The 24528-nt window shown below is 34.8% G+C and overlaps 3 protein-coding genes across 4 annotated transcripts; 2 read left to right on the top strand and 1 right to left on the bottom strand.

Annotated features, from left to right (window-relative positions):
* Positions 1 to 7734: 7734 nt before the first annotated feature.
* Positions 7735 to 10771, top strand: LOC124920189 (MA3 DOMAIN-CONTAINING TRANSLATION REGULATORY FACTOR 2). The gene is made up of 4 exons (XM_047460618.1): positions 7735 to 8000; positions 8315 to 8521; positions 8587 to 8720; positions 8801 to 10771. Exons 3-4 carry the CDS (start codon positions 8667 to 8669, stop codon positions 10604 to 10606), a joined length of 1860 nt encoding a protein of 619 aa, XP_047316574.1. The 5' UTR covers positions 7735 to 8000; positions 8315 to 8521; positions 8587 to 8666; the 3' UTR covers positions 10607 to 10771.
* A 151-nt stretch (positions 10772 to 10922) lies between these two features.
* LOC124920032 (embryogenesis-like protein) lies at positions 10923 to 11387 on the top strand. Its single transcript, XM_047460424.1, has one exon. It carries the CDS (start codon positions 10923 to 10925, stop codon positions 11385 to 11387), a length of 465 nt encoding a protein of 154 aa, XP_047316380.1.
* Positions 11388 to 11945: 558 nt separating this feature from the next.
* On the bottom strand, positions 11946 to 18131 carry LOC124920187 (serine/threonine-protein kinase Nek5-like). Of its 2 annotated transcripts, none has more exons than XM_047460616.1 (14): positions 17537 to 18131; positions 17411 to 17477; positions 17274 to 17339; positions 17123 to 17169; positions 16963 to 17008; positions 16710 to 16790; positions 16573 to 16615; positions 16422 to 16471; positions 15746 to 15827; positions 15596 to 15645; positions 14749 to 14822; positions 14569 to 14620; positions 13925 to 14482; positions 11946 to 13863 (listed from the first exon to the last, which is right to left on the bottom strand). In XM_047460616.1, the coding sequence occupies exons 1-14, from the start codon at positions 17632 to 17634 to the stop codon at positions 12208 to 12210; spliced, it is 2970 nt and encodes a 989-aa protein (XP_047316572.1). In that variant the 5' UTR covers positions 17635 to 18131; the 3' UTR covers positions 11946 to 12207. The 2 variants fall into 2 exon arrangements, with proteins under 2 accessions (XP_047316572.1, XP_047316573.1); XM_047460617.1 differs by having other exon boundaries at positions 11946 to 13851; positions 17537 to 18130.
* Positions 18132 to 24528: the final 6397 nt, after the last annotated feature.

Raw genomic sequence — 24528 nt, 5'->3', positions numbered from 1 at the left:
AACCAGCTCATCCGCACCGGCTGGTGAAAGTTCAAAACAAGAAGATCCCAAGGGAAGGCGGTTCAAGTCGAGGCCTCTCAGAAGAAAAAGGGAAGGAAGAAGACGTCCGCGAAGAAGAGCTCCAACAAACCGGCAGACTCCGAGAAAACTCTTTCCTCGGATCATTCACCAAAAAGAACCGCAGACGTCTCTCAGCCCATTCCCATCAACACAGTTCATCCAATCCAAGTCGACTCTCCATCATCAAGGCAAGACGAACCCTCGGGGAGCCAAGAAACCGAGTCAGCATTGGAGGAGGCAGAAGAGGTGAGTATTCATTCTGAAAACTCCAAGTCCCCGAACAAGAAACTCGATGAGATAATGGTTGAAGTAGGTTTAAGAACCTTAGAGGTTATAGTGGACGCGGTCCAAAACACTGTTATTGAAACCGAAGACGACGTGACAAGTCTTCTTAAGCCAGCTGATCAGGTTGAGATACCCGGTCAGAGTGAAACTCATCCGGTCGAAGAAACGGCCAAAATTGAGAACATCATCTCTCCGGCTCAGGAGGGAAATATTGAAGAAAAAGAACCATCCGGCTCGGTGGGGAACAAATCCGTTCCAACCGAAACAACGCTCCGATCGGCCCAAGACGGGCCAGACGATTCAACAATCACACCTGAAGGTCCAATTCAGGTTAACAAAGGGAAAGAGGTTTTACTTGAGGATTCTGCGGCAAAGGGAGCAAATGCTTTGCAAACCGGTCCACAACCCGAGATTGTAACCGAAGCCGAGGTCCCCATTTCAGAAGAAGAAGAGGAGATGTTTCAGCAGTTTCTCCTGGATATGAACAAAGATGCTGGAGAGATGACCTCATCATACCACTTATGGGTCAAGCTACGTTGTGAAACAAAGTTATCAGACATGATCCCCGATATGAGCGACAACAAACATTGGGATAAACTGTTGGAATTAGAAGAAGAGACTCTCAAGCTAGCAGGTACCAACGTCATTCAAGCCGCATTCAACAAAACTTTGGCGATTCATGAATACGCTCGGTTACATGCAGTAGAAGATGCCTTGAGGGAGGCAGAAGGGGCAACTTTAACTCCAATAGAATCAAGAATGTTTGAGCGGTTTCACTCGGTGCGTGATAAACTCATTCAAAGTGTTGACCGGCTCGAAGTATAGTGGAAGGACAAGTGCAAACATGTCTTAACTCATGCCGATCTCTACCAAAGCAAACCCTTCTTTGTTACCAGAGAGTCCTCCATGACAGCAGAAAACCGGAGCAGCGATCCTCCACAGACTGATAAGACTCCGGATCTTGAGCAAGTAAAGGAAGTAGTGGTTGATACAATCATCTCTTGTCTTCACAAGTACATCATTGCTACCGATGAGAAGATTGCAACCGTTGAAACCAATTTGACAGAAACTATCTGGGGATCCATTCAATCCGAAATTGCCAACACCACTCAAACATCAATCAAGTCGATGATAGATGAAACCGTGCAAACATCAATCAAGTCAATGATCGCCGAATCCGTTCAAACCGCAACCGCTCCTTTGATCGACATGATGCAGGCTATGGCCGCTCAGATTGAGGAGCTGTCCAAACTTCAAGTCAACAAAACTCAAGCGCAGATCAGTTCTGATGTCGAAACTGCAAAGAAACTTCAAGACGAAGAAAAGGAGAGGGAACGGTTGAGGAAGGAAATTGAGGACAAAGATCTTGAGTTTGCGAAGCAATGCGATGAGGAAGAAAAACTCGCTCTAAAAGAATCCACACCGACTCAACCCTCGCACTCTATGAAGACAAGGAATAAGAACAAACGGAAAGCGGTTGCGGCCGTAATGAAGCTGGCAGAACGAAGCGGTCTAAGAGAGATTCAACTGGTCGGACTAAACGAAGAACCTCTTGACGAAGAAGAAGAAGAGGATCTCAAACAACTCAACCGGCGAAAGAAGAAAGCAGTCGAAATTCCAAGTACCAGGCCGATTGTTGCTCCACCGTCTCGCCCACCAAGACCAGTAAGTGGCGGTTTTGGATTTGGCAAACGAACTCCCGGCAACTCAAGTGTATGGACCGGATGACAATTCGACGCTGAACGAAGAGAGAGGGAATGGAAGGCAAGGAAAGAAGAAGAAATGAGGCGGAAGGAGAAAGAAAATGAAAAGGGGGGACCATCCAATCCTTAGTTTCTTTTCTTTCTTAAGAACAATTTATATGTGTTTGGTTTTATTTCAGAACTCAGTCACTTTTTATCATACTCTAAAGTACTTAGTTCACTAAACATCCTTTGAAAAATCAAAACATGTTTTTCAAATTTTTCTTAAACAGAAAAACATCAAATATGGAAAAATCGTTAAACAGACTTTTCAAACCGGCCAGGCATTACAAGTTTTGAATATTTATTCTAAATAATCAAAAAGGGAGAAATTGATAGAAAAATTAAGTAAGTTAATTTTCAAACCAGCCATACATTACAAGTTTTGAATATTTACTCTAAATAATCAAAAAGGGAGAAATTGATAAAAAAAAGTTAAGAAAAGTTAATTTTGGAACCGGCCAGAAAAACTAAACAACTATTAACTTCTATGGGCAGGAAACAAATCGAACTGCATAAACCGGCTGGAGCCTCACAAATCGGCTGAAAAACACTTCAAAGAAATCCAGTTCCAAGTGATCAAGTCAAGATCAAGAGGAACCTGTTTCAACATTCTCAAGGGACCGGCTAACAAAGAAAAGTCTACATCCCAGTCGGACTATACTATGTAAGAGTCAACCGGAAACTAAAAGCTACAGAGATGACGTAATATGACGAAATAGACGTGTCTCGGAGAAATAAAAGAAGATAAGATCCGATCAGAAGCATGCGAGAAAAACAATGATGATTTACTGATCCGACTTCGACAACCGGAGGGTGCATGCCTGACACGTGTTCGAATCTGCAAACCGGCTACGTCATCTTTACCTAAGGAGCATCTGCATGCTTGCCAAGTGTTAGGAAGATGAAACGTGCAAGCAACCTCTCTACACTGGCGTGACTTTGAATTAACCAATCCCACAGTGAGAGAAGAAAATGACCGTTGAGATCATCTTCACTATAAAAGGAAGACGAAGCGACCTCATTAATGACAAGGTTACGAAAATCTTAGAGAGATAAAGAAATCTCACGCGCGATCCAAAACCGTTGTGTCATTTACCGAAAGCTATTATTGTGTTGTGTTATTGTATTACATCAAGAGTGAGTTGGTGTAACCGGCGAGTAGCGAGTTAGGCTCGACCAACTGTGTAACCGTTGTAACTTTGAAAGTTAGTGGAGATCCTTCTCATAACCTGAGAAGAAGGGGTGACGTAGGAGGGTTTGCTCCGAACATCCATAAAAAATCTTGTCTCGTGTTATTTCCTTTATTTCCTGCTTACTCACTTAACCTAACCACAAACCAAAACAATCTTACTCCTTAAATCAAAAACCGGTTCATACACTCCATCTAACCGACTCCTTGTTAATCTCATCAAAACTAAGTCGCATACGTTGCTTCAGACTGAAACAGACATTTCCTCCCTTAAACCCGGTTCAAGAGTCTGTGACAGTTTACGAAGTGCTGAGAACGGTCATAGTCTTTAACCGGACTATCACCAAAGTGTGTGTTGTTGTAAGCGGCCTCCCTTCCCAAAACCGGAAACACCCCGATCCTCCAAGGGAGTCTCCGATCCTAATAGTGATGTTAGCAAGCCAATATACAATGTTAGGCTGGTTGTCAAAAGGTTTTGGCCAAAGACATGTAATCGATTATCATGAGATTTTCTTACCGGTAGTGAAGATGACTTCTATTCGGGTGGTGTTAGGTCTAGCTGGTTGTCAAAGGTTTTGGCCAAAGACATGGAATCGATTATCATGAGATTTTCTCACCGGTAGTGAAGATAACTTCTATCTGGGTGGTGTTAGGTCTAGCTGCTTATATGGATCTTGAGGTTGAACAGCTTGATGTCAAGACTAAATTTCTCCATGGTGATTTGAATGAAGATGTTTATATGGAGCAACCTGAAAGTTACAATAAGAAAGGTGAGGAAAGCAAGGTGTGCAAACTTATCAAAAGTCTATACGGTTTGAAGCAAGCACCAAGGTAGTGGTATCTTAAGTTTGAGTTGTTCATGACCATCCATGAGTATAAGAAGACGTCTATAGATCACTGTGACTTTGTGCAAAAGTTTGTTTCTAATGATTTTATTATATTTCTCCTATAAGTTGATGACATGATGATTGTAGGGAGAGACAAGCTCAAGATTGCCAAGTTGAAAAAAGATTTGCTAAGTCTTTTGAGATGAAAGACTTGGGTCAAGCAAGACAAATTCTTAGAATGCAGGTCATTCGTGATCGGGTGAAGAAAAGACTATGGTTGTCTCAAGATAGATATATTGAGAAGATTCTAAAACGATTCTGTATGGACAAGGCAAAACTAGTTGTTTGTCCATTGACTTCAAACTTGAAAATAAACAAGACAATGTCTCCCAAGGAGGAAGAGGAAAGACAAGAAATGTGCAGTGTTCCATATGCTTCAACAATAGGCAGTCTGATGTATGCGATGATCTGTACAAGACCAGATGTAGCTCATGCGGTTGGAGTAGTTAGTCGTTTCCTTTTAAATCTCGGTAAGACACACTAGAAAGCGGTTAAGTGTCTAATGAGATATCTTCGAGGGACCTACAAATACGCTTTGTGTTATGGTACTGGAAAACCACATGTTAAAAGGTTTTCTGATTCAGATAAGAGTGGTGATATTGACACAATGAGATCAACTTCAGGATATTTGTTTACCTTTGGAAGAGGAGCTATATCATGGCAGTCTCGTCTACAGAAATGTGTTGTTTTGTCTACTACAAAAGCTGAATATATTTCCATTATTAAATGTTGTAAAGAAATGAGATGGATGAAGGAATTATTGAAGGAAATAAGTATAACACTAGACAGGTTCGTGGTGTTTAGTGACTCACAAAGTGCTATACATATGAGCAAGAATCCAAATTTTCATTCACGTTCAAAACACATCCAAAGAAGGTACCATTGGATCCGTGAAGTGCTCGAGAAAAAGGAGTCATACTTGGAGTTGGAGAAAGTGCATACATATGAGAACGGGTCAGATATGATAACAAAGGACTTGCCAAGAGACAAGCATGATATATGTTGTGTCAAAGCCGGAATAGTTATGGCAGGAGCGTCACGATGATGAATGTTTATAGCAACATTCTCCCATGGCTCGGAAGGGGGAGAATTGTTGAGGTGTTCCTTGTCATTGCGGACGGGTTTTAAATTTCAGGTAAACGGGTTAGGGTTTTCTGTTATGAAAACGGGTTAGAGTATAATTATTTTTTTTGGATATTTTTCTCATAACATAGTAAGGTTAAGAGATAGTTAATAGATCTTGATTTTTTCTACTTCCTTCTTATTCTTTGGCTGATCTAAAGAGAGGTTAGGAGAGCTTTTGATTGTGGAGGATTCCAATTATTCCTAGTGTAATCACTTCTTTCATTTGAGAGCAAAGCATGTAAGTTTCTACTATTGACATTTCTTTGATTTAGTGAAACTTATCCTTCCCGTGGACGTAAGTCGATTTTGACCGAACCACGTATTGCGTTGTGCTATTTCAGTTCTTGGTAATCTGTTTTTCGTCATAAATGATTTAGAAACTAATTTATTACAGGTTTGATTTCTAAGAAGATCTGTAGTTTTATTGTTGCAAAACCCAACAAGTATATAGGTAAGTAATGTTTTTTAACCTTTCGATATTACTAATTTTATTACTTATTACAGATATGTTTATTCTTTTTCAATCTCTATAATCTTTTCAGTTTTTTAATCGAGTAATGGGATACCCGTCGAGATCGGGTACCCGACAAATCGAGGAAGGGGATAGAAATAGAGAAACCCGTCAGAGTCAAGGTTAGGTAATATAATGAAAACCGGGTTCAAGATGAGTACTTCACTACCTGACGAGTATGGTACCCATTGCCGTCTCTAGTAGCAATGTCCCAAATGAAAAATATTTATATTATATCAACGCATAACGTCTTGTACAGACTGTGACATTTGCTTGTGTCCTACCAAAAATAAAACTCTATTATGAGACGAAGTCTCCATAATATTTAATCTTTTTCTATATATATTTCGACTAACGAAACCACTAGACCGACGATCAAACATGTCATTAACTGTGTCATTTCTACATATAGCAATGAAAGTAAGCTCATGATAGTCGTAGCTATACTTTTGACACTACATTCAATATCGTTCCAAAATCTAATCGAAGAATCATCCTCACAATTAATCTACACTGCTCACAAAAGTTTTTCCACATACAATAAATTTCATTCCAAATGTTACACCCCGCTGGATAATTAGACATTTTGGTGAACCAACTAAACAAATCATTATTATATTTACATTTGATTATCGATACCCAAAGACTATTCGACTTCATTGCAAATATACTACACTATTTTGATAGAAGAGACTTATTAAAAATAAGATCTCAAATATCTAGACATTCTTGATATTTAAAACATTAACCTTATCCCAACTAAGTTGGATGTCAATTTTAAACTGTCCCGCAGTAACAAAATCAAATTGTCCCGATTCTGCTTCGAACACTATAAACACAATTAAATATATAAAATCACTAATATATTTATTTATTCATTATATTTTATAAAAGTGATAAATTTATTTCCTTATAATAATATAAAATTTTAATATACTACAATATATTATATTAAAATATTCATTTATATAATTTTAAATTAAAAACATTTTATTTTAAAAAAAATATTTTATAAACGGTACCCGCGGAGATTTTCTGAAACCAAATGGGGGTGGTATAATTAAAAACCCCAAAATAAAAATGGGGCGAAAATGGTATTAAAAAAACCCCGAAATAAAAATGGGACAGGGATGGTAAATGTATTCCCCATCCCAAACCGACTCATATTGTCATCCATAATCACAACTAACTAGATGACAAAACGATGAGTTATAAGATCTCCATAGAAATTTACACATTAATTTATTAATTTTCATTGTTACACTATTAGGGAGAATGAATAATGATATTACATATGTGTGAATAGATGTTGACAACACACTCTTAATGAGGATTAAGCGACTCTCTTTCAAGATTATTTAATTGTTTATATATTCAATTTTAGTGATAATCGGGTCTCAAGAGAATTTGAATAATAATTTAGTACTTAATGACATACCAATATATATTGACGAAAGACCACTAATTCTGAACTCAAACACATATGTACTTCACTTATTAAGATTAACTTGAATATCATAATATACACCGAATAATCATAAAATATTTTGAAGGTGTTTTAGCCACCTGAAAAATATATAATTGAATTTGATGATCTAAAATCAATTCAAGTAAATATTAAAAATAAATACATAATTGTAATTTGAGAAGTTTTCATTAAAAATAAATACATGGGATTATAATAAAAATGATTTTTTCCTTTCAGAAATTAATACTACAAATAACAAAAGAGTCTGATTATAATTTTGTGTTTGTTTGTTAAATAAGATGGGTAGACAAGTTGTTTGTTGGACATATTAATCTATTATATAATATTTTTATGTAAATAAAATTATAATGTTGTTTTAGAAAAAAATAATTGAAATTAATATACAATTTCAACTCTCTTTCTCTCACACGCACAAGCTCACACACAGTGGGATCTTTCTTTCTTTCTTTCTTTTTACAGAGGGGAGAGGGGGAGGGACGGTTACATATGTTCCCGCTTCAAAAGGCACAAGCAGCGCGAACTCTCGTCGTCTCTCGTCCGACGATGGCCAAATCTCTCGCATCTTCCCCCATTGATTCTACACTCACCATTCCAATCCGTTAATACTAAAAATCATCTTTTCATGAACAAATTTCCATAAACCACGTTATACTCAGGAAGGAAGGAAGAAGAAGAAGAGGAGGAACAAAGGTCAAAATTCATTCCTTCGGTATGTACAATATCTATTATCTATTCTCTGTATATTCGGATTTTAGAAGAATATCTCTTTCTCTGCGCCTTCTTTTTGTCTTCTTCTTCTTCCTCTTTACAGTTGTTACCGTCTTCCTTCTTAAATCGGATTTTAATATGTGTTTTCCTTCTGTTCTACTACTGCTCTGGTAATAAATAAATAAAACATATTATAATGCAAATCATTTCTCTTTAGTTAGATCAAGGATCAATCAATCGTTTCCTTTGCTTTGGTTTTCACGTTCTTGCTCCTCTCTCTTATTATGCATTCATTCATGGTGGGTGTGTTCACAGGTTAACTAACTGGATCATGTCCTGATGATAACGTGGTATTGACTTGACTAGTAGTGTGGATCGCATTTGTTATTTTAGAAACTTGCAGATCCATCACCTGTTTGTGTGCCCCATCATTCATTACTGATCAACACAACACAGCACACAAAAAAAGATCCCCCAAGCTCCCCACCCACCCCCAAAGGCTTCTTCTTCAATCACTCCAAGGTCCCCCCCAAATCTTTATCCATTTCTTTTTATCTGCCTAGACTAAACAACTTTCATTTGTTCAGGTGGTTCAGGCGGTAAAAGGGACTTGGGGAGGAGGTCGTCTTTTAGATACATACATACAGAAGAAAGAAAGAAAGAAGCTATGTCTTCATCAAATGATCTTAATGACCCAAACCATACTAGTAGTAATCATGAGGTATGAACAAACAAACAAACATCTAAGGAGCTTATATTTTGTTCCGGACAATTTTTATTCTATGATATTTTGTCTTTCAGGAAAACAAACCATCAAGCCCAACAAGCCCAACAATGCCAGATTCTCCATTTCCAGAGTACAGAAAGAAGATTTCGGTGATTGTCGAAGAATATTTCGAAACTGATGACATTCTCGCGGCTGCAATTGAGCTAAGAGAACTTCGAATGCCAACCTACAATTACTACTTCGTTAAGAAGTTGGTTTCCATGGCCATGGATAGGCATGACAAGGAGAAGGAAATGGCTGCTGTTTTGTTATCCTCACTTTATGCAGATGTCATTGATCCTCCACAGGTTTACAAAGGATTCTGTAAATTGGTTGAAACTGCAGATGACTTGATTGTGGATATACCGGACACGGTCGACATCCTTGCTTCCTTCATAGCTCGAGCAGTGATTGACGATATACTCCCTCCCTCTTTCCTAACAAAAGAAATCGTTTTCCTATCCAAGGAATCCAAAGGAGTGGATGTCATTCAGAGAGCCGGAAAAGGGTATCTGTCCGGCCCACACCATGCAGAAAAGATCGAAAGACGTTGGGGTGGCAACAAGACCAAAACCGTAGAGAATGTCAAGAGCCAGATAACCAATTTGCTGATGGAGTACATAGTAAGCGGCGATAAGAAGGAGGCTTTCAGATGCATAAAGGATCTAAACGTCCCGTTTTTCCACCACGAGATCGTTAAGCGTGCCCTTATAATAGCGATGGAGAAGCGACAGGCAGAGGACCAACTGCTGGATTTACTAAAACTAGCTGCTGAAGAAGGTTTGTTGAATTCGAGTCAGGTTTCGAAAGGGTTCAGCCGAATTATCGACCATGTCGACGACTTATCGCTGGACATACCGAATGCCAAGGAGATATTCCAGTCGCTGATATGGAAAGCTGCGTCGGAAGGTTGGCTGAGCGCTTCGTCTTTGAAGTCACTTCCAATATCCCAACCCGAAACGAAGTCGTCGTCAGAGGACAGCGTAACGAAGGAATTCAAGACGAAAGCACAGTCCTTCATCAAAGAGTATTTCCTAACCGGGGACATTCTCGAGGTGTGCCAATGTCTGGAATCCGAACACACATCCCCGAAACTCAACGCTATTTTCGTCAAGAGATTAATAACGATAGCAATGGATAGGAAGAATCGCGAGAAAGAAATGGCGTCTGTGTTCCTATCCTCTCTATGCATTCCCCCGGACGACATGGTGAGCGGGTTCTTAATGCTGATCGAAGCTGCAGACGACGCAGCATTGGATATTCCTGTGATCGCGGAGGATTTAGCTATGTTTCTGGCGAGGGCGGTTGTGGACGAGGTGATAACGCCTCAGCATCTGGAGGAGATAGAGAGTCAATGTGTTGGTGCGGAGTCGTTGGGGAACAGGATAATTCCGATGGCGAAATCGTTGCTGAACGCGAGGTTATCGGGGGAGAGAATATTGAGGTGTTGGGGTGGTGGAGGGAGTAGTAAGAATGGATGGGCTGTTGAGGATGTGAAGGATAAGATAGAGAAGTTGCTTGAGGAGTTTGAAGCTGGTGGAGATATAAAAGAGGCTTGTAGATGTATAAAGGAGTTAGGGATGGCTTTTTTTCATCATGAGGTGGTGAAGAAATCTTTGGTTATGATTTTGGAGAAGAAGAATGACAAGTTGTGGCTGTTGTTGAAGGAGTGTTTTAGCAGGGGTTTGATTACTACTAACCAGATGATGAAAGGGTTTGGGAGAATGGATGAAGCTATTGATGATTTAGCTTTGGATGTTCCTGGTGCTGAACAACAGTTTTTGTCTTATGTTCAAAGAGCTAAGGATGAAGGCTGGTTGGATCAATCCTTTAATAATTAAGGATCTGTCTTCTTCTTCTTCTTATTCCTTATTGCTCTCTATATACAAACAAACAAACAAACAAACATGTACTCATATAATATACTCTCTATGAGCATGCTTATACTTTGTTGTTTTGTTGACATGCTCTCTTATCAAAGATATATTATTTCTTCTTTTGCCAAATCACTTCCATATGTTAGTTTTTCTCTTAATTCTATGAAATTTGAGTCCAAATATCTAAATGGGCCGGAGATATGTAAATGGGCCTCCACAGTCAATATATAAGGGTTTCATAGAAATCCCATGATCTCGATTCATTCCTCGGCAAGAAAAAATGGTGCGAAATCTGAAGTCAATTCTTTCGAGGAGCTCTTATCAATTTCAACAGCGTCTTCAAACACAGACATTTTCTTCTTCTAATGGAACCTCAATTTCATCAAACTTGTCTTCACCTCAGCGACCAAGGAAATTTCAACATTTTATCTCGAACAAGTTCGGGATCTCGGATTTCGTAAGGAGCTATAGTAACAATAATAGCGTGGACACCTCTGAGGAAGTGAACAATATTAACCTCAAATTTGCGGAGGCTAGAGACGACATAGAAACGGCTTTAGATTCGAAGGAAACTGTTTATTTCAACGAGGAAGCGGAATGCGCTCGCGACTCTGTGAAAGAAGTTTTGGACATGTTCGAAGGTCTTCTGGAGAAAGTTCCAGAAGTAGAAAGAAATGCGTTAAGGAGATCTATGGGATTAAAAATGGAGCAATTGAAGGCCGAACTTGCTCAATTGAACGAATGATGATTAGTAAGAGGTATTTTTTCAACCTTAGATACATTTTCCAACATAACAGGACAGAGAAATTTTCTTCCTGTTCTTGAATTTGATTTTGTGTAATGTGTAGTGTAGTTTTAACCTAGGTTGAAGAACATGTTTTTAAGATGATAGTCCTCTTATGCAGGCAAGCAGGGGTCCTTGTAAGCTTTTGGAATTCAAGAGAACACCTGAACCAAAGTTAGACCCTCCATTCTTCCAGATGTTCCAGAGAATGCTTCTTTTACACAAACCATACAAGATTTGTGTAAGGTTTTTTTTAATATTAAACTAGTAACATAATCAAAATGCAAATAGACTGCATTTTGGATATTATGAAAAAGACATGTTCTTCCATAAGGAGGCACTATGCCTTGAAGAAACCCTTTTCGAGTATCTTCTGTAATTTCCAACTGTTTTTGAGTTGGAAACAAAGTTTGTCTTATTGTATGGATTGACATATTTGCTCAACAAGTTTCTGATGTTATTGCTACTGCATATAACATATAGTATTGCAGATAATAAGAATAATAGGACAATTGAATGAATAATCAACCAGGGAAACAATTGCATATAAAAGATTCTTCACTAGTTACTGAATCTGTGTGATATAACACTATGTACAGAATAATACTTAAATTGAAAGAATTGGAATCAAAATGAAATATAAGGGTTCTCTTTTTTTAACACTCAAATGTGAAGGAACTTAAAATTAGTCATAGTTTTGCGGCCATAAGAGGGGAAATGTGAATAAACAAGAAGGGGGGAAGTGGAAAACATACCAGTTGGTTGTGGGGTGTGGTGGTGGTTATGAAGTCCGAGTTGAGTCGTCAAGCATCATTCCTTTCAAACTTCTTGCCAACCAGATAGCAGTCTCCCTGGGGGATACCTTATCTTTTCCAAATGGTCTCAACACAACTGCAAGCTCTTCCAGTCTGCTATGCTGGAGCAAATCGGCTGACAATTCTAATAGTCCTTCAAGTGCCTCTGCTCTCTGCCTGAACGATGACACGTCTAATGTCTCATTTGCAGTTGCTGTTGGTGCCGTTTCACCTTCATTTCTCGATACCTTAGCTTGTTTTGTTGGTTCAGAAGCATCAACTTCCTTTATGCTGTAGTTATTATCAGGAACAAGGTGGTCAGGTTTTAGACTTGTAGTAGTAGTAGTAGAATCTGAACTCAATGGATTTCCTGGGCTTTTTATCTCCTCTACTACTTCATTTATCAGACTCCCCACATTCTTCACCTCTCTGTCTGTGGTGGTTTCAGTAATTGTCTCCTCTTTATTACCAACTCGGAAGCTGCTATGCCTGATAACATGTATCACATCATCAAAAGCTGTTGGTAGCTGAGCAGCGGCGGCAGCAGGTGGTGGTGATTTTTCTATTATTGGATTTTGCACGACAGTACAAGAGGAATTGTTGTGACTAGGAGAAGAAATGTTTTCCACTACTGATGATAACAGTTCCTTTACAGTGTACTTATCATCACCACTGGACGACGACGTAGAAGAAGATATCAGGCTCATATAACCTGGTTTGTTAAGATTTTTACTTAATTCTTCAACATGGTGGTTCAAACGTTCTTCAGGCCTAGCACATGGCCCGTTTGAAGAATTGCCAACCTTGTTAACAGAAAAGTCTGATGAATTATGGGTTGGAAATTCTAAATTCCCTTTACTAACACCATCCTGATCAACCACTACATTTTCGGATGACTTAAGTAAAACTTCCATAGCTCCAGTTCCTAGCATGCATTCAGAGTCATGATCCTTGACCACTGATATTATTTCACAACTCTTGCCATTAGAATCGAGCAACTCTTCTGTAAGCTGGTTTTGAACCTCCAAAGGCTCTCTCAGGTTCTGTTTCTCTGAACAAGCGTGAATATTTAGAGGAGGAGCCTCAGATTCATTAGTTAAACAAGGGGATTTTATATCATGTCTCACACTCTCTCTACCATTACTATTATGCACCTCATCATCTTTCACCAGGCAAGGATTGGAAAAGCTAGTTGATTTTCTGATTTCCATCTGAGTTACTACTGTCTCAAGATCAGGATGTAATTCATTGTCCTGGTATTCAGTAATAAAAGAACCCGTTGCATCATCCGAGAGCTCAAATGCTTGAAATGACATGGAAGATGAGACAGAGTTGCTGCTATCCGTTTGAATTCCTTTGGATGCTCCTGCAACGGCTTTGTGAGCTTTTGGTATGCTTTCATTTGACCAAGCAGTAGCTGCCATCTCTCCCAAGTTCTTCACGGGACTGGGAGAATCTGCACCCATCTGCTTCATCCTTTCAGGAAATGAAGGACGTCTGATCAGGCTAGGTGGCGTTTTTTGTCTTGACTTTAGAGTAAGCCCGTCATCAGTTGCATGACTTACTGGACCAGAAGGTGGGGGGGTGCCATGTCTTGGTCGGGCCTTGGGAGAAGAGTCAATTAAAGCTACCTGCAAGTATTGCTATTGCTCAAAATGAAAAGCTTGACAAACTGAATTAACAATAAAGAAAATGTAATAATACCTGATGCTTCAGAGAATGTGTTCCCTGGATCCGCTTTACAGAATCAGAGCCAGTCTTTGCAGTTGCAGGGGCAGAAGGTGGTGCTTCTATGTTAGTTTTGGGCACTTTAGGAGAAGGTTCAACGTTTGGTCTGTGGTTCCCAGTACCTCCAGCCTTGAGACGATTGCCCCTCATCGGAGAACTGTTTTCTCTTGTTTTTCCCTCTTTCAGAGCGATCATGATGCTTTTAATACTCTTAGGATGTCCGGACTCAGCATTAGATCTTTGTTCATGGAACTGTTTCTGGTCTTGTTCGTTTGATTTGTCACAACCAACGTCATTGTCAATAGAACCCAGATCCGTATCTGTGCCTTTATCTTCAGATATTGCTGATGGGTGGTTGTTATTTTTCTCATTTGATACTAAGCTTTCTTTATCACTAAATGAACTATTGCTCCCTTGGCTTTCAGACATGTTTTTTCGACTTCCCCGAACAATGGATAGAGGGTGATTAGTAAAAGCAGAACGACATTGCTCCACATATGGCTGCAGGTATGGATTCTTTAAGATATCTGATGCCTGTTCAGAGGATGATAAATAAAATGAAGCCTTAATCAATGTATACTTTCCGGATAACTGAAGATTATGTTCTTAAAGAGGCTTACACTTGGCCTGTGTTCTGGGTTCTTCCTTAACAGGCTTTTGATAAGTGTCTTCCTGAAAATGCAAGAAGAAAGTGTCATTTCAAGCTAATCATGCACATATACCATATGAAATTGAAACGGAAAAGGGAAATTATCCATCTAAATACTATACAAAACGACAAACTTAGCAGCAAGACTTACATTGAGGGTGAATAGCAGGAAGGTAATGGACCAATGGATGATCTGTTTACCTTGCTAATCAAGCCTGCCATATCCTGAAGTGGTTGTAAGGAAATATCAAGATAATAGACTACTAAACTGGAAATTAAAAGGAAACGTAAAATGACGCCAGATTGAAGGTCAACAGGAGAAAGAAGACTTCTGAAATGTTGGAGCAACGAAGATAAAGAAATGGAACATGATGAATGTCCAAGGAGAAATTAAATAATATCAATTTGAATAATGTACAAAGGATTGTCTATATGACATTAGCTCATAAAACACAACACCCATGTTAACTTTTTTAGGTACTGAATGAAATCTCCATAGACAAGATAGCTTCATATATATATAATCCCTTTCCCTTTCCTGCAATAGCAAAATGAGGAAAGGGGTAAAGGCGCATAAACAAAAAGATGCTGACAGTTGAATAAATGAAACACCTCCATTGCTTGAAATTAGGACACAACCTCTTATAAGCTGTTATCAAAATAAAGCAGATGAAGTACAAGAATACACAAATTAAAAACATTGATTTAGTGAAGTTCACCCAAAGACTATCTCAGGGCAATTGCAGAAACTGAAATTTACCATCGATCAAGGAAAAACAGATACAAAGAGGTTTCTCATATTTCTAAATCCATTGGAGTCTATATATTCCACATAAAACAGAGTACTCAAAATAACCACAACCCCTAAAAGAACACCTTGCCTCTCAACTATTATAAAGAATAAGTCATAGAATCGGTATTCAAGTCATTTAACACAATGAATAGTTTGGGGTGAGAAGGGAAAAACTGCATTGAGGAGAACTGAAATGGTATCTTACGAATGCCTTAAATGCAGGTCGATGAGCAGCCATCTCATACATACAGCAACCTGTGAACAAAAAGGAAAGTTCTGCATCAACATTGAAATCTAACATCTCCCAGTTATACTCAATAAAGAGAGTGAAGAAGAAAATAAGAACCTTACATACCCAAGGACCATATATCAGATTTGAAACCGTAAGGAATATCAGCAAGCAGTTCAGGGCACATGTAATTGGGAGTTCCAACAACCTGGTAAGAACATAAGAGGAAGGACTAAATGTTTGGCAAATAGATATCTTCTATCTATACAGATTAAAAATTAGACGAAAAAAATGCAAACGCTGAAGAACACACTTCCACCACCCCATTTTGTTCAATACTTATGCTTTAACATGCAATCAGATTAGTTAGCTGAGAAGTTTCTATAACCAAATTCAAAATGATCTCCATCAAAGCTAAGCTGTTCAACTGATCCCATGCATTTTTCTCTTACTAAGTTAGTACTAACAGCGAAAAACAAGACACTATAAGGTGAAACAATGTTCCTTGGTGTTCATAGCATGAGTTATATAACATTCTAAATAAGAATGCCTATATATATAATATCCATTTTTCTTTCCTATGTTTAAATGATTAGGAAACTGTAAGTATATTTTAGTTTAAATGACGCTACATTAACTCCTCGGGTGAAAACAACTCTTTGTTGCTAAGTGCAATAGGTTCATATCTATCATTTCTTCACCAAACCTCATCCATATTTAGAATGATACTAAAGAAATTCATTTTTATCCTTCATTATAAAATACTACAGTTGGCAAAGGCATGTGAGTACTGAAAACATACTGATGAAGTCAAGTCATCTGCCTTCAGAGTTTTAGCAAGTCCAAAGTCCCCTGTAACAAAATAAAGACATACATAAATTTTTTTTGTTGTTGAAGAGGTAAGGAGTGAGTTGAGGGATTCTATTCAGTTACCCATACACCTAACAACTCACCAAGACGGACATCTTGATCTTTTGTAAGGAAAATGTTGGAACACTGCCATGTAAATAGTAAGTAAACTTGCTTATAACACTGCTCTATAATATTATCAACTTTAACCAAAATAGGTTGCTCTGTAAAATTATCTTACTTTTAGGTCCCGGTGTAAGACGAATTTGCCATGCAAATATTCAACTGCCAATAACAGTTGAGTGTACCACTTGAGTAGTTTCTGGTAAGAATTCACATCCATTAACAAATAATGTGCAAAGAATATAATACATAACCCCGAGGACAAAAGAAACAACGAGCATGTTCTTGATCTTAAGGATCAATGATAGGCATTATTAGTGAAATCACGTCTCAGAATGCAGACATCAATTAAACATTTAAGGAAAAAATACCTCTTCAGGGAAATACTGGCCATTTGATTTTTTCATAAACTCAGCCCTGTCAGTAAATCAGGCATATTATCATCTGTGACTTAATTATAAACATGATGAACAAGTATATCTGAAGAAAATCAATATGTAAAGATCAATTCCAAAGCCTATCAACACTCACATGTCTCCACCTTCACAGTATCCAGTAACAATGCAAACATAGCAACCCTACAACAAAATCCATGAATGTTATTTAATTCAGCAAAGAGAGAAGCAGTGAAGTTCACTGCACCACAACAATGAGTGGGATTCAGGAAAGAAGAAACAAGAACCTTTTCAACCCAAGCTTCCTTATATTCAACAATATATGGATGCTGAATTCGCGCAATCAGAGCCATCTGAAACCATTGTAATTGAACACATAAACATCTTTTAGACGGAAAAACATGTAATTGCAATCATGATCTACCTCCTGATGAGCAGATCTCCTACAACGTTCTGTCTGTCTAGCCAAACGAATCTTCTTCAAAACATACCTACATTTTTGTTAACAGTAAGAAAAATAGCAACATCAATTACCATAGGAAAGACATACTTCTTTTTCTCGGACTTATGATTGACAAGAATAGCCGCTCCAAATGCTCCGCGACCTATCTGCTCCATGATCTCATACCGATCCATTTTCGAATCCATATTTCCAACAGATCCAGCAAACAGTTTGTAACGACGCCAATCAGTTTCTCCAACAATATATACAGGCCTTGAAGGTAATCCAATAATGCAGTCTTCTCCAGTGGCGTCAAACCATGTCTTCTTCTTGAAGATGACAAAATCTTAATAGTCACATATCTATTACCATGTCAATATTGGCATGTACGTTAAAAATCGTCCTCAGGAAACGGAGACAGATTAGAGATCAAATTCGATCGGCAAGAACTTTTCAGCTGAATCACCAAATCGAATACTGCATCACAATTTGCACTCTTTTTCACTTATAGAAAGTGATTTAGTACATGAATCTAGGCAGATAACGCAAATATAGTAGTTTTTCTACTACTACTACAGAAATGGGAACAGTTTAGGGCTTAATCGCGGTCAAAACGGAGGTTAGGTTATTAATCACTCTCTTAATTAGAGAGAGAGAGAGATGACGCCGACAAACCAGCAGCTTGAGCTTGAACTTGGGTAGCGTTGACGTTAAGCCGGCGACGGTTGCAAAATTAATAAAGGCAGTTTCAGTGATAATCTTACAAGATAATAAAAATAATTATGTTAATCTTGGTTGGAAATGTATTTATTTCAAAGAATTATATAGAACCGAGATGAGATCGGAGCGGAGACATAAAAATCATCCCGACAACTAAGGATAACAATGAGATAGTTCGAGGCGTGGAATGTATTTACCATCCCCGCAATGTTTACTTTAACATTTTTTTTATTAACATCCCCGCCTTATTTGGTTTCAGAAAATTCCTTCGGGCACAATTTATACCATATTTACTTTAAAAGAAATTATATAAAGAATTTTGTAATAGGTTGTAATTTATTAAAAATTTATATTATTATAAAAAAAATAAACTTGAAATTTTTATAAAATGTAATGAATAAATAAATATATGGGTTATTTTATATTTAATTGTGTTTATAGGGTTTGAGTCAAAATCAGTGTAATATCATGGGCGGGGACACAAATATCGTCTTCGCTCCATCTACATTAATTACCGATCAAATTAAAAAAAAAAAAACGCCTCAAACATGACAATTCAATTCGATTATCGCGGGACAATTTTACATTGTCACTCTATCGACAACCACTTATCAAACTAACTAGGAAAAACCGCTCTTAATAGGATAATTCAGATTCAAAACCACATTTATAATGGTTATCTTACTAATAAGATGGACAGGTAACCTGTTAAGAAACTTAATTATTAATTATGTTTTTAAGCTAATTTAATGAAAGTTAAGTCGGTCCCCTTTTTATTTTTTAATATATAAAATTGACCCCAAAAAATTAGGTCTTGATTAAGCAATTGTTGCACTAAAAGGATGCAGACTATTCCCAATGAGTTGACTAATGGTTGATTATTACAACCAACCAACTATTATATTTAGATGAATAAATAATAATTAAATTTATTAGTATATTTCAATGTCAAAGTTGAAAATAAATATTTTAATTTAATAATAATACAAATGAATTAATTGAAAAAAAAAAAGTTATATAATAGAGTTGGGGAAGCCATGTGATATGCCTACAAATCAATAATTGCATAAATTATTTATTTATTCACAATTTTATTAAATTTTTGCTCTGTTTTTTTCTTTATGTCTTTCTATTTGTCACTTTCAGTAGCAGCAATACACACATCCCACCATCATATTTGTCTTCTTTCTTTTTTTTCAATTAATGTTTTGAATAAATAAAATTAATATGATTTGTTTCTAGTTTATTTAAGAATAATTAATTCCTTTTTTCTTTTTTAGGAACATCAGTAAGCATGCAGCATGTGAGTTGTCAGCCTCATGCCACGTGATTATTTGCTTCGATTCTCATTAATCATGTAGATTTAATTTCTTATTTATCTTTTATACAATTTTTAATCTCTAATTTAATTTCTTTTTTTTATGTATCATGCTATGAAATATTTAGATCTGTCAATAATTAACATAAACCACCGGCACAAAAGAACATTATATATAATTGAAATAAGGAATCATTTCCCAAATTTGCAATTATATGTAAATAGTTGATGAATATAAGATGAATTATTTCCCTTAATTTAAATAATTAATACTATTATTTGGTATTAGGTATATAAGTATTAATTATAAGAGGTATAAGTTATAGAGGGATATTAAGAGGTATAAGTTATATATGTTATTTGTATTTGGTCGAAAGTATAAGAGGGTTATAAATTATATATATTTTATAATTTTGTGTTTGGTTGGTAGTATAAAAATGTTGTATAAAATATAAAAGACATTTTTGTCCTTTACATTTATATAAATTTAATTTAATTGTTAAATTAATATTTATTTTTTTTTTTTCTTCATTCATGTGTTTTTATTATTATTGCTTTTAATTTGTAAACATATGTTGTGTTAGGTTATAAAATGTTGTTAACAAATGTACATTTAAATATTGAAACTTTGTTTTTCACCTATTATTCTTTTACATCTTTGTTCATGATAAATCTGTAAATTCTTTAGATCTCATTTAAAAATTAAATTTCTTACCACTATATTAAATTATGACTTTATTAATTAATAGTTTTTTTTACTTCATTTATGAATATATCTAGTTGATAAGAAAATGATTGACAACCAAATTGTTGAACACTGCTCACATAATTAATAAGATTGTGTTACGATTCACGAATAAGAAAGTGCACCATCCACGGTCCTATGGAACACTTGGGCTAGAGACTCGGTCGGGAACTCTGTTTTCATAGCATAATAATAATATTTTAATTCTGTTTTTCTATTCCCACAAAACTGATTGTTGACTAAGTCCCTAATAATGTTAGGGTCTACAAATCAAGATCTCGGTCCTAGAACAATTTCAGCACCCTTTTTTCGGTCCTAGTGTGCACATGGGCCAGTTTATGTTTTTTGTTTAATAATTCTGTTTTGTTTTTTTCTCTTATATTTCTCTCAAACCGAATTCTGTTATTTCTAAAGTTGTTGTAACAAGTTTGTAACCGAATACTCTTGGGTAATTCAGTCGCTGTAAATGTTGATGCCCACCCCACTTTTTGACTTATGAATGAAAGTTTGTGAAAGTTGTTACTCTAAGTTATTCTCTCGGTCTTGAACCTCTATCTTGGACTACTAGGCTAGGTGTATTATAGTAGTATTCTCTTCTCAACTCGGTTTCTTCTCTCTTTAACCTCGAATTCTCTTATCACATTATATCCATTGCGCTTGATTAAAGAATTTCATACTCGGCCCCATCAATCAAGAACACGTTTCTTGAATCAAGAACTCAGAAAGTTAAGTTATAGTTTCAAGCATAACGAGTTCCCGACCGAGTCTCTAGCCCAAGTGTTCCATAAGACCGTGGATGGTGCACTTTCTTATTCGTAGATCGTAACAGATTGTCACAATATATTAATTTCCTTAATAATATAATTATTAAAATTAGCACAGTATAATTATAGCAAAATAAAATGTAATTAAGATAACATGTTAAATAGGGCTTTTAAAGGAAAAATATAATCAAAATATAAGAATAAACATAAAAACAGGGTTTTCAAGAAAAAAAATACATAATCAAAATAAGGGTAAATGTGGAAATAAGAAAAATATAAGGATAAATATAGAAATAATTTTTTTATACATACTTGTAACTGAGTTTACTAGGTACAAACTTGTACCTAATTTAAAGATAAATTATATAATTTGTAAATACTATTTATATAAAATAATTAACCAAACATTAAACTAAATTTATTATTAGTATAATTATTTTATAACTACAATTTAATCCTATTTAACAAACACAACCTTATAGTATAGAGTTTCCATTTTAAATTAAATATCTAATGAAAACCAAACTTAATTATTATTCATATATATATATATATATAATATGAGAAATATATTGAAATGTATCATTATTTATAATTGATGACTCCTTTTAAAAGGATTATAATTGACTTGGCATAGTTCAAATTAGATTCGTTTTACAATGATATATTGTAGCATAAATGGATTGTTTTAACAATTATATAAATGATTATATATAATGACGAATTTAAAAATTAGAGTTGAGGTGGGTTTAAACAAAATTTAAAATGAATTAATAAAAATAAAGAGAAATTTATGAATAGACGTAGTAGATGGTCTATGATTGATTATATATGTTTGATTCTGAATATATATATATATATATATATATATATATATATATATATATATATATATATATATATATATATATATATATATACCATTTCATATACTATTGTTATTTTTACCATAAACAAATAATAATGTAATAAAATTATTGAATAAACAAATAAACATAATCTCTCAATTGTCATTATCCTCATTTCCATACTTCCATATATAGTATATCCACCTAGACAAAGATAAGATTATTTTAGAACAGATACAAACATAAAATATCACACTTTGACTGAATAATATACCACATTTTCACATATAAAATTTAATTATTTAGATTAAATGATGAAATTATTGTTATTATTTTATAAAATTAAGTAAAATTTTGAATACTTTATTAATAATTTAAAAGATGAGATTTAAAACAAAATAAGAAATGATTTAGATACCTTAAAAATTTGTTTATTGTAATGTTTTTTTTTAGTAATTTTGCGTCCAGTCCAGTGGGGATAGAGTACAGCTGCACAATGACAAGTTCCAGTTCATTATTATTTGGATACGCAATGATGATGGATTATACTACTATATATTATTTGTTCATTAAAAGTAAGTGTATGGTCAAGACCGGATTCAAACAAGACTTTGCGCGTGTCTGATGTTGATTTATTTGAAAAAATATTTAATAAAAAAATGGGTTATTTCAAATTATTTTTAAGATCAATTATTAAATATTAAAAATAATTTATTTAAAATTAAAATTTAATAAAAGTAAAATTAAAAATATTTTAATTATACAAATCAGATATATAGATAAAATTTGGTAAGCTTGTAATTAGCCTTAGTCTATTTATTACATTTATTTATTTTATTTAAAATATTAAATTTAGTTTGATTAATTTTAGAGTATGTTTGGGGTGAGTGAAATTGGAATAGGCATGACAATGAAATTCAAATTCTACAAAAATTTGGCATTACTATTCAATTATAAGTATATGTTTAAAAAAACTCTAGAATTATAATTTAATTTCAATTTTTAATTTTTAAATAAAAATTTAATAAATACAATTTTAATATATATTATTTATATTATTAAAATATTGATTTTATCTTACCTATTGTAAGTTTGAAGAATTTTGTTTAGGTTTCGATTTGATATAATATGTTAATTTTTTAAATTAAAAAAATATAATCGTTTAATATTTTAACTTTTTAGATTCTAAAATAAAATATAATTCAAAATTTGAACTTTTTAAATAAAAAATATTTATATATATATATATATATATATATATATATATAAAAGAAATTTGGAAGAGGAAATAAAGTAGAGAGTGACCTGACACCATATCACTAATTATCACTAATTGAAAAATGGATAAAGAATAACGAGAGAGAAAATTTGTTATTATTTTAACGAATATATTAAGTCATTCTCTTTCCCAAATTTTATTTCTCAATCATTTCTCATATATATATATATATATATATATATAAAAAAAAAATTGATATTTTAAAATCACAAATTCAAAAATATTGAACACGTTTATCATGTTATAAATGATAAAATAATAAGATATTTTGTTTAAAAAATATAAATAAATAAATAAATTGTAATTACAATTCCGAACTTAAAAAATGAAATTGAAAATTATAAAATTATATTGTTTTAAAATAAAATTAGACCTGATTATAATTCTAATTCAAAATTACATAGTTGTATGTACGCGTATATCACTATATTGAACTTTAATTCATATTAACACATGATTAGTGTTGGTCTTCAAATTTGGGTTTCCCTAGTAAAAAAATTAAACAATTATTCAACATCTACCATATATAATGACTTAAATATATATAAATAATAGTTTATTTTTTGAGTTTATAAATATATAAATTAATAAAATACTTTGTTGGGCCTAAAAATATATATATTATTAAGGTTTTTAGTGAATTTAAACTTAGGGTAGGTCAATCTTAGCCAAACTTGAGCCTATGAGCTTGTTGGGCTGCCCAGTCCTAAGTAACCCTATTGAGTTAATATTTTAAATTCAAAACAAAACAATTAGGTGATCATGTTTTATTACTCCTTTGTGAGTGTTTTTTTGTGAGGGAATTTTGGTCTAGTGTAATTTTAACAACTCTTTTTTCGACCGTTGATAAAGTGATTATGTTATCATTTAGACTAACAAAGCATGAAAACAATAGCGTCCTTTGAGAAATCTGCTTTTAAGCCTGCCAAACAAGTAGGGAAAAGTACTTCTAATAATTTTCTTTGTGCCGAGCAAATTCACTACTTCTTTTGGTGGTGTTTATGTTACATTCTCTTTTGTGATACACATCCCCTTTTGTACAAATTCGATAATGTGAGTTTAACAAGTAACAATGAGATTGAGTTCTCGGTGCTTGAAGAATCATAGCCGAGAAAGCGGTGTGAAGATCTACTCTTACCAATTTTATTTAAATCGTGTGGAAACAATGCAAATATACTAAAGTTATCAGGCTGAAACAACAAATTTGTCTTCTACATGGAGACAAAAAAATGATAGAAATTGGGTGATTGAGAAGGGTACATGGGCAGTTGAAAGGAACATGTTAGGTAATATATTGAGAGCTAATGAGATAAAATTCAACACTGTGGACTTCTAGATTCGTTTTGTTGGTTTACCACCGTGTTTGTCAAAAGATGACTGTCATAAAGATTGGTGAGCGGATTGGACATGTAATCGATTTTGACAA

The sequence above is a fragment of the Impatiens glandulifera genome, chromosome 1 (assembly GCF_907164915.1).
Source record: "Impatiens glandulifera chromosome 1, dImpGla2.1, whole genome shotgun sequence".
Taxonomy (NCBI): domain Eukaryota; kingdom Viridiplantae; phylum Streptophyta; class Magnoliopsida; order Ericales; family Balsaminaceae; genus Impatiens; species Impatiens glandulifera.
This window is presented reverse-complemented; position numbering and strand designations above follow the sequence as displayed.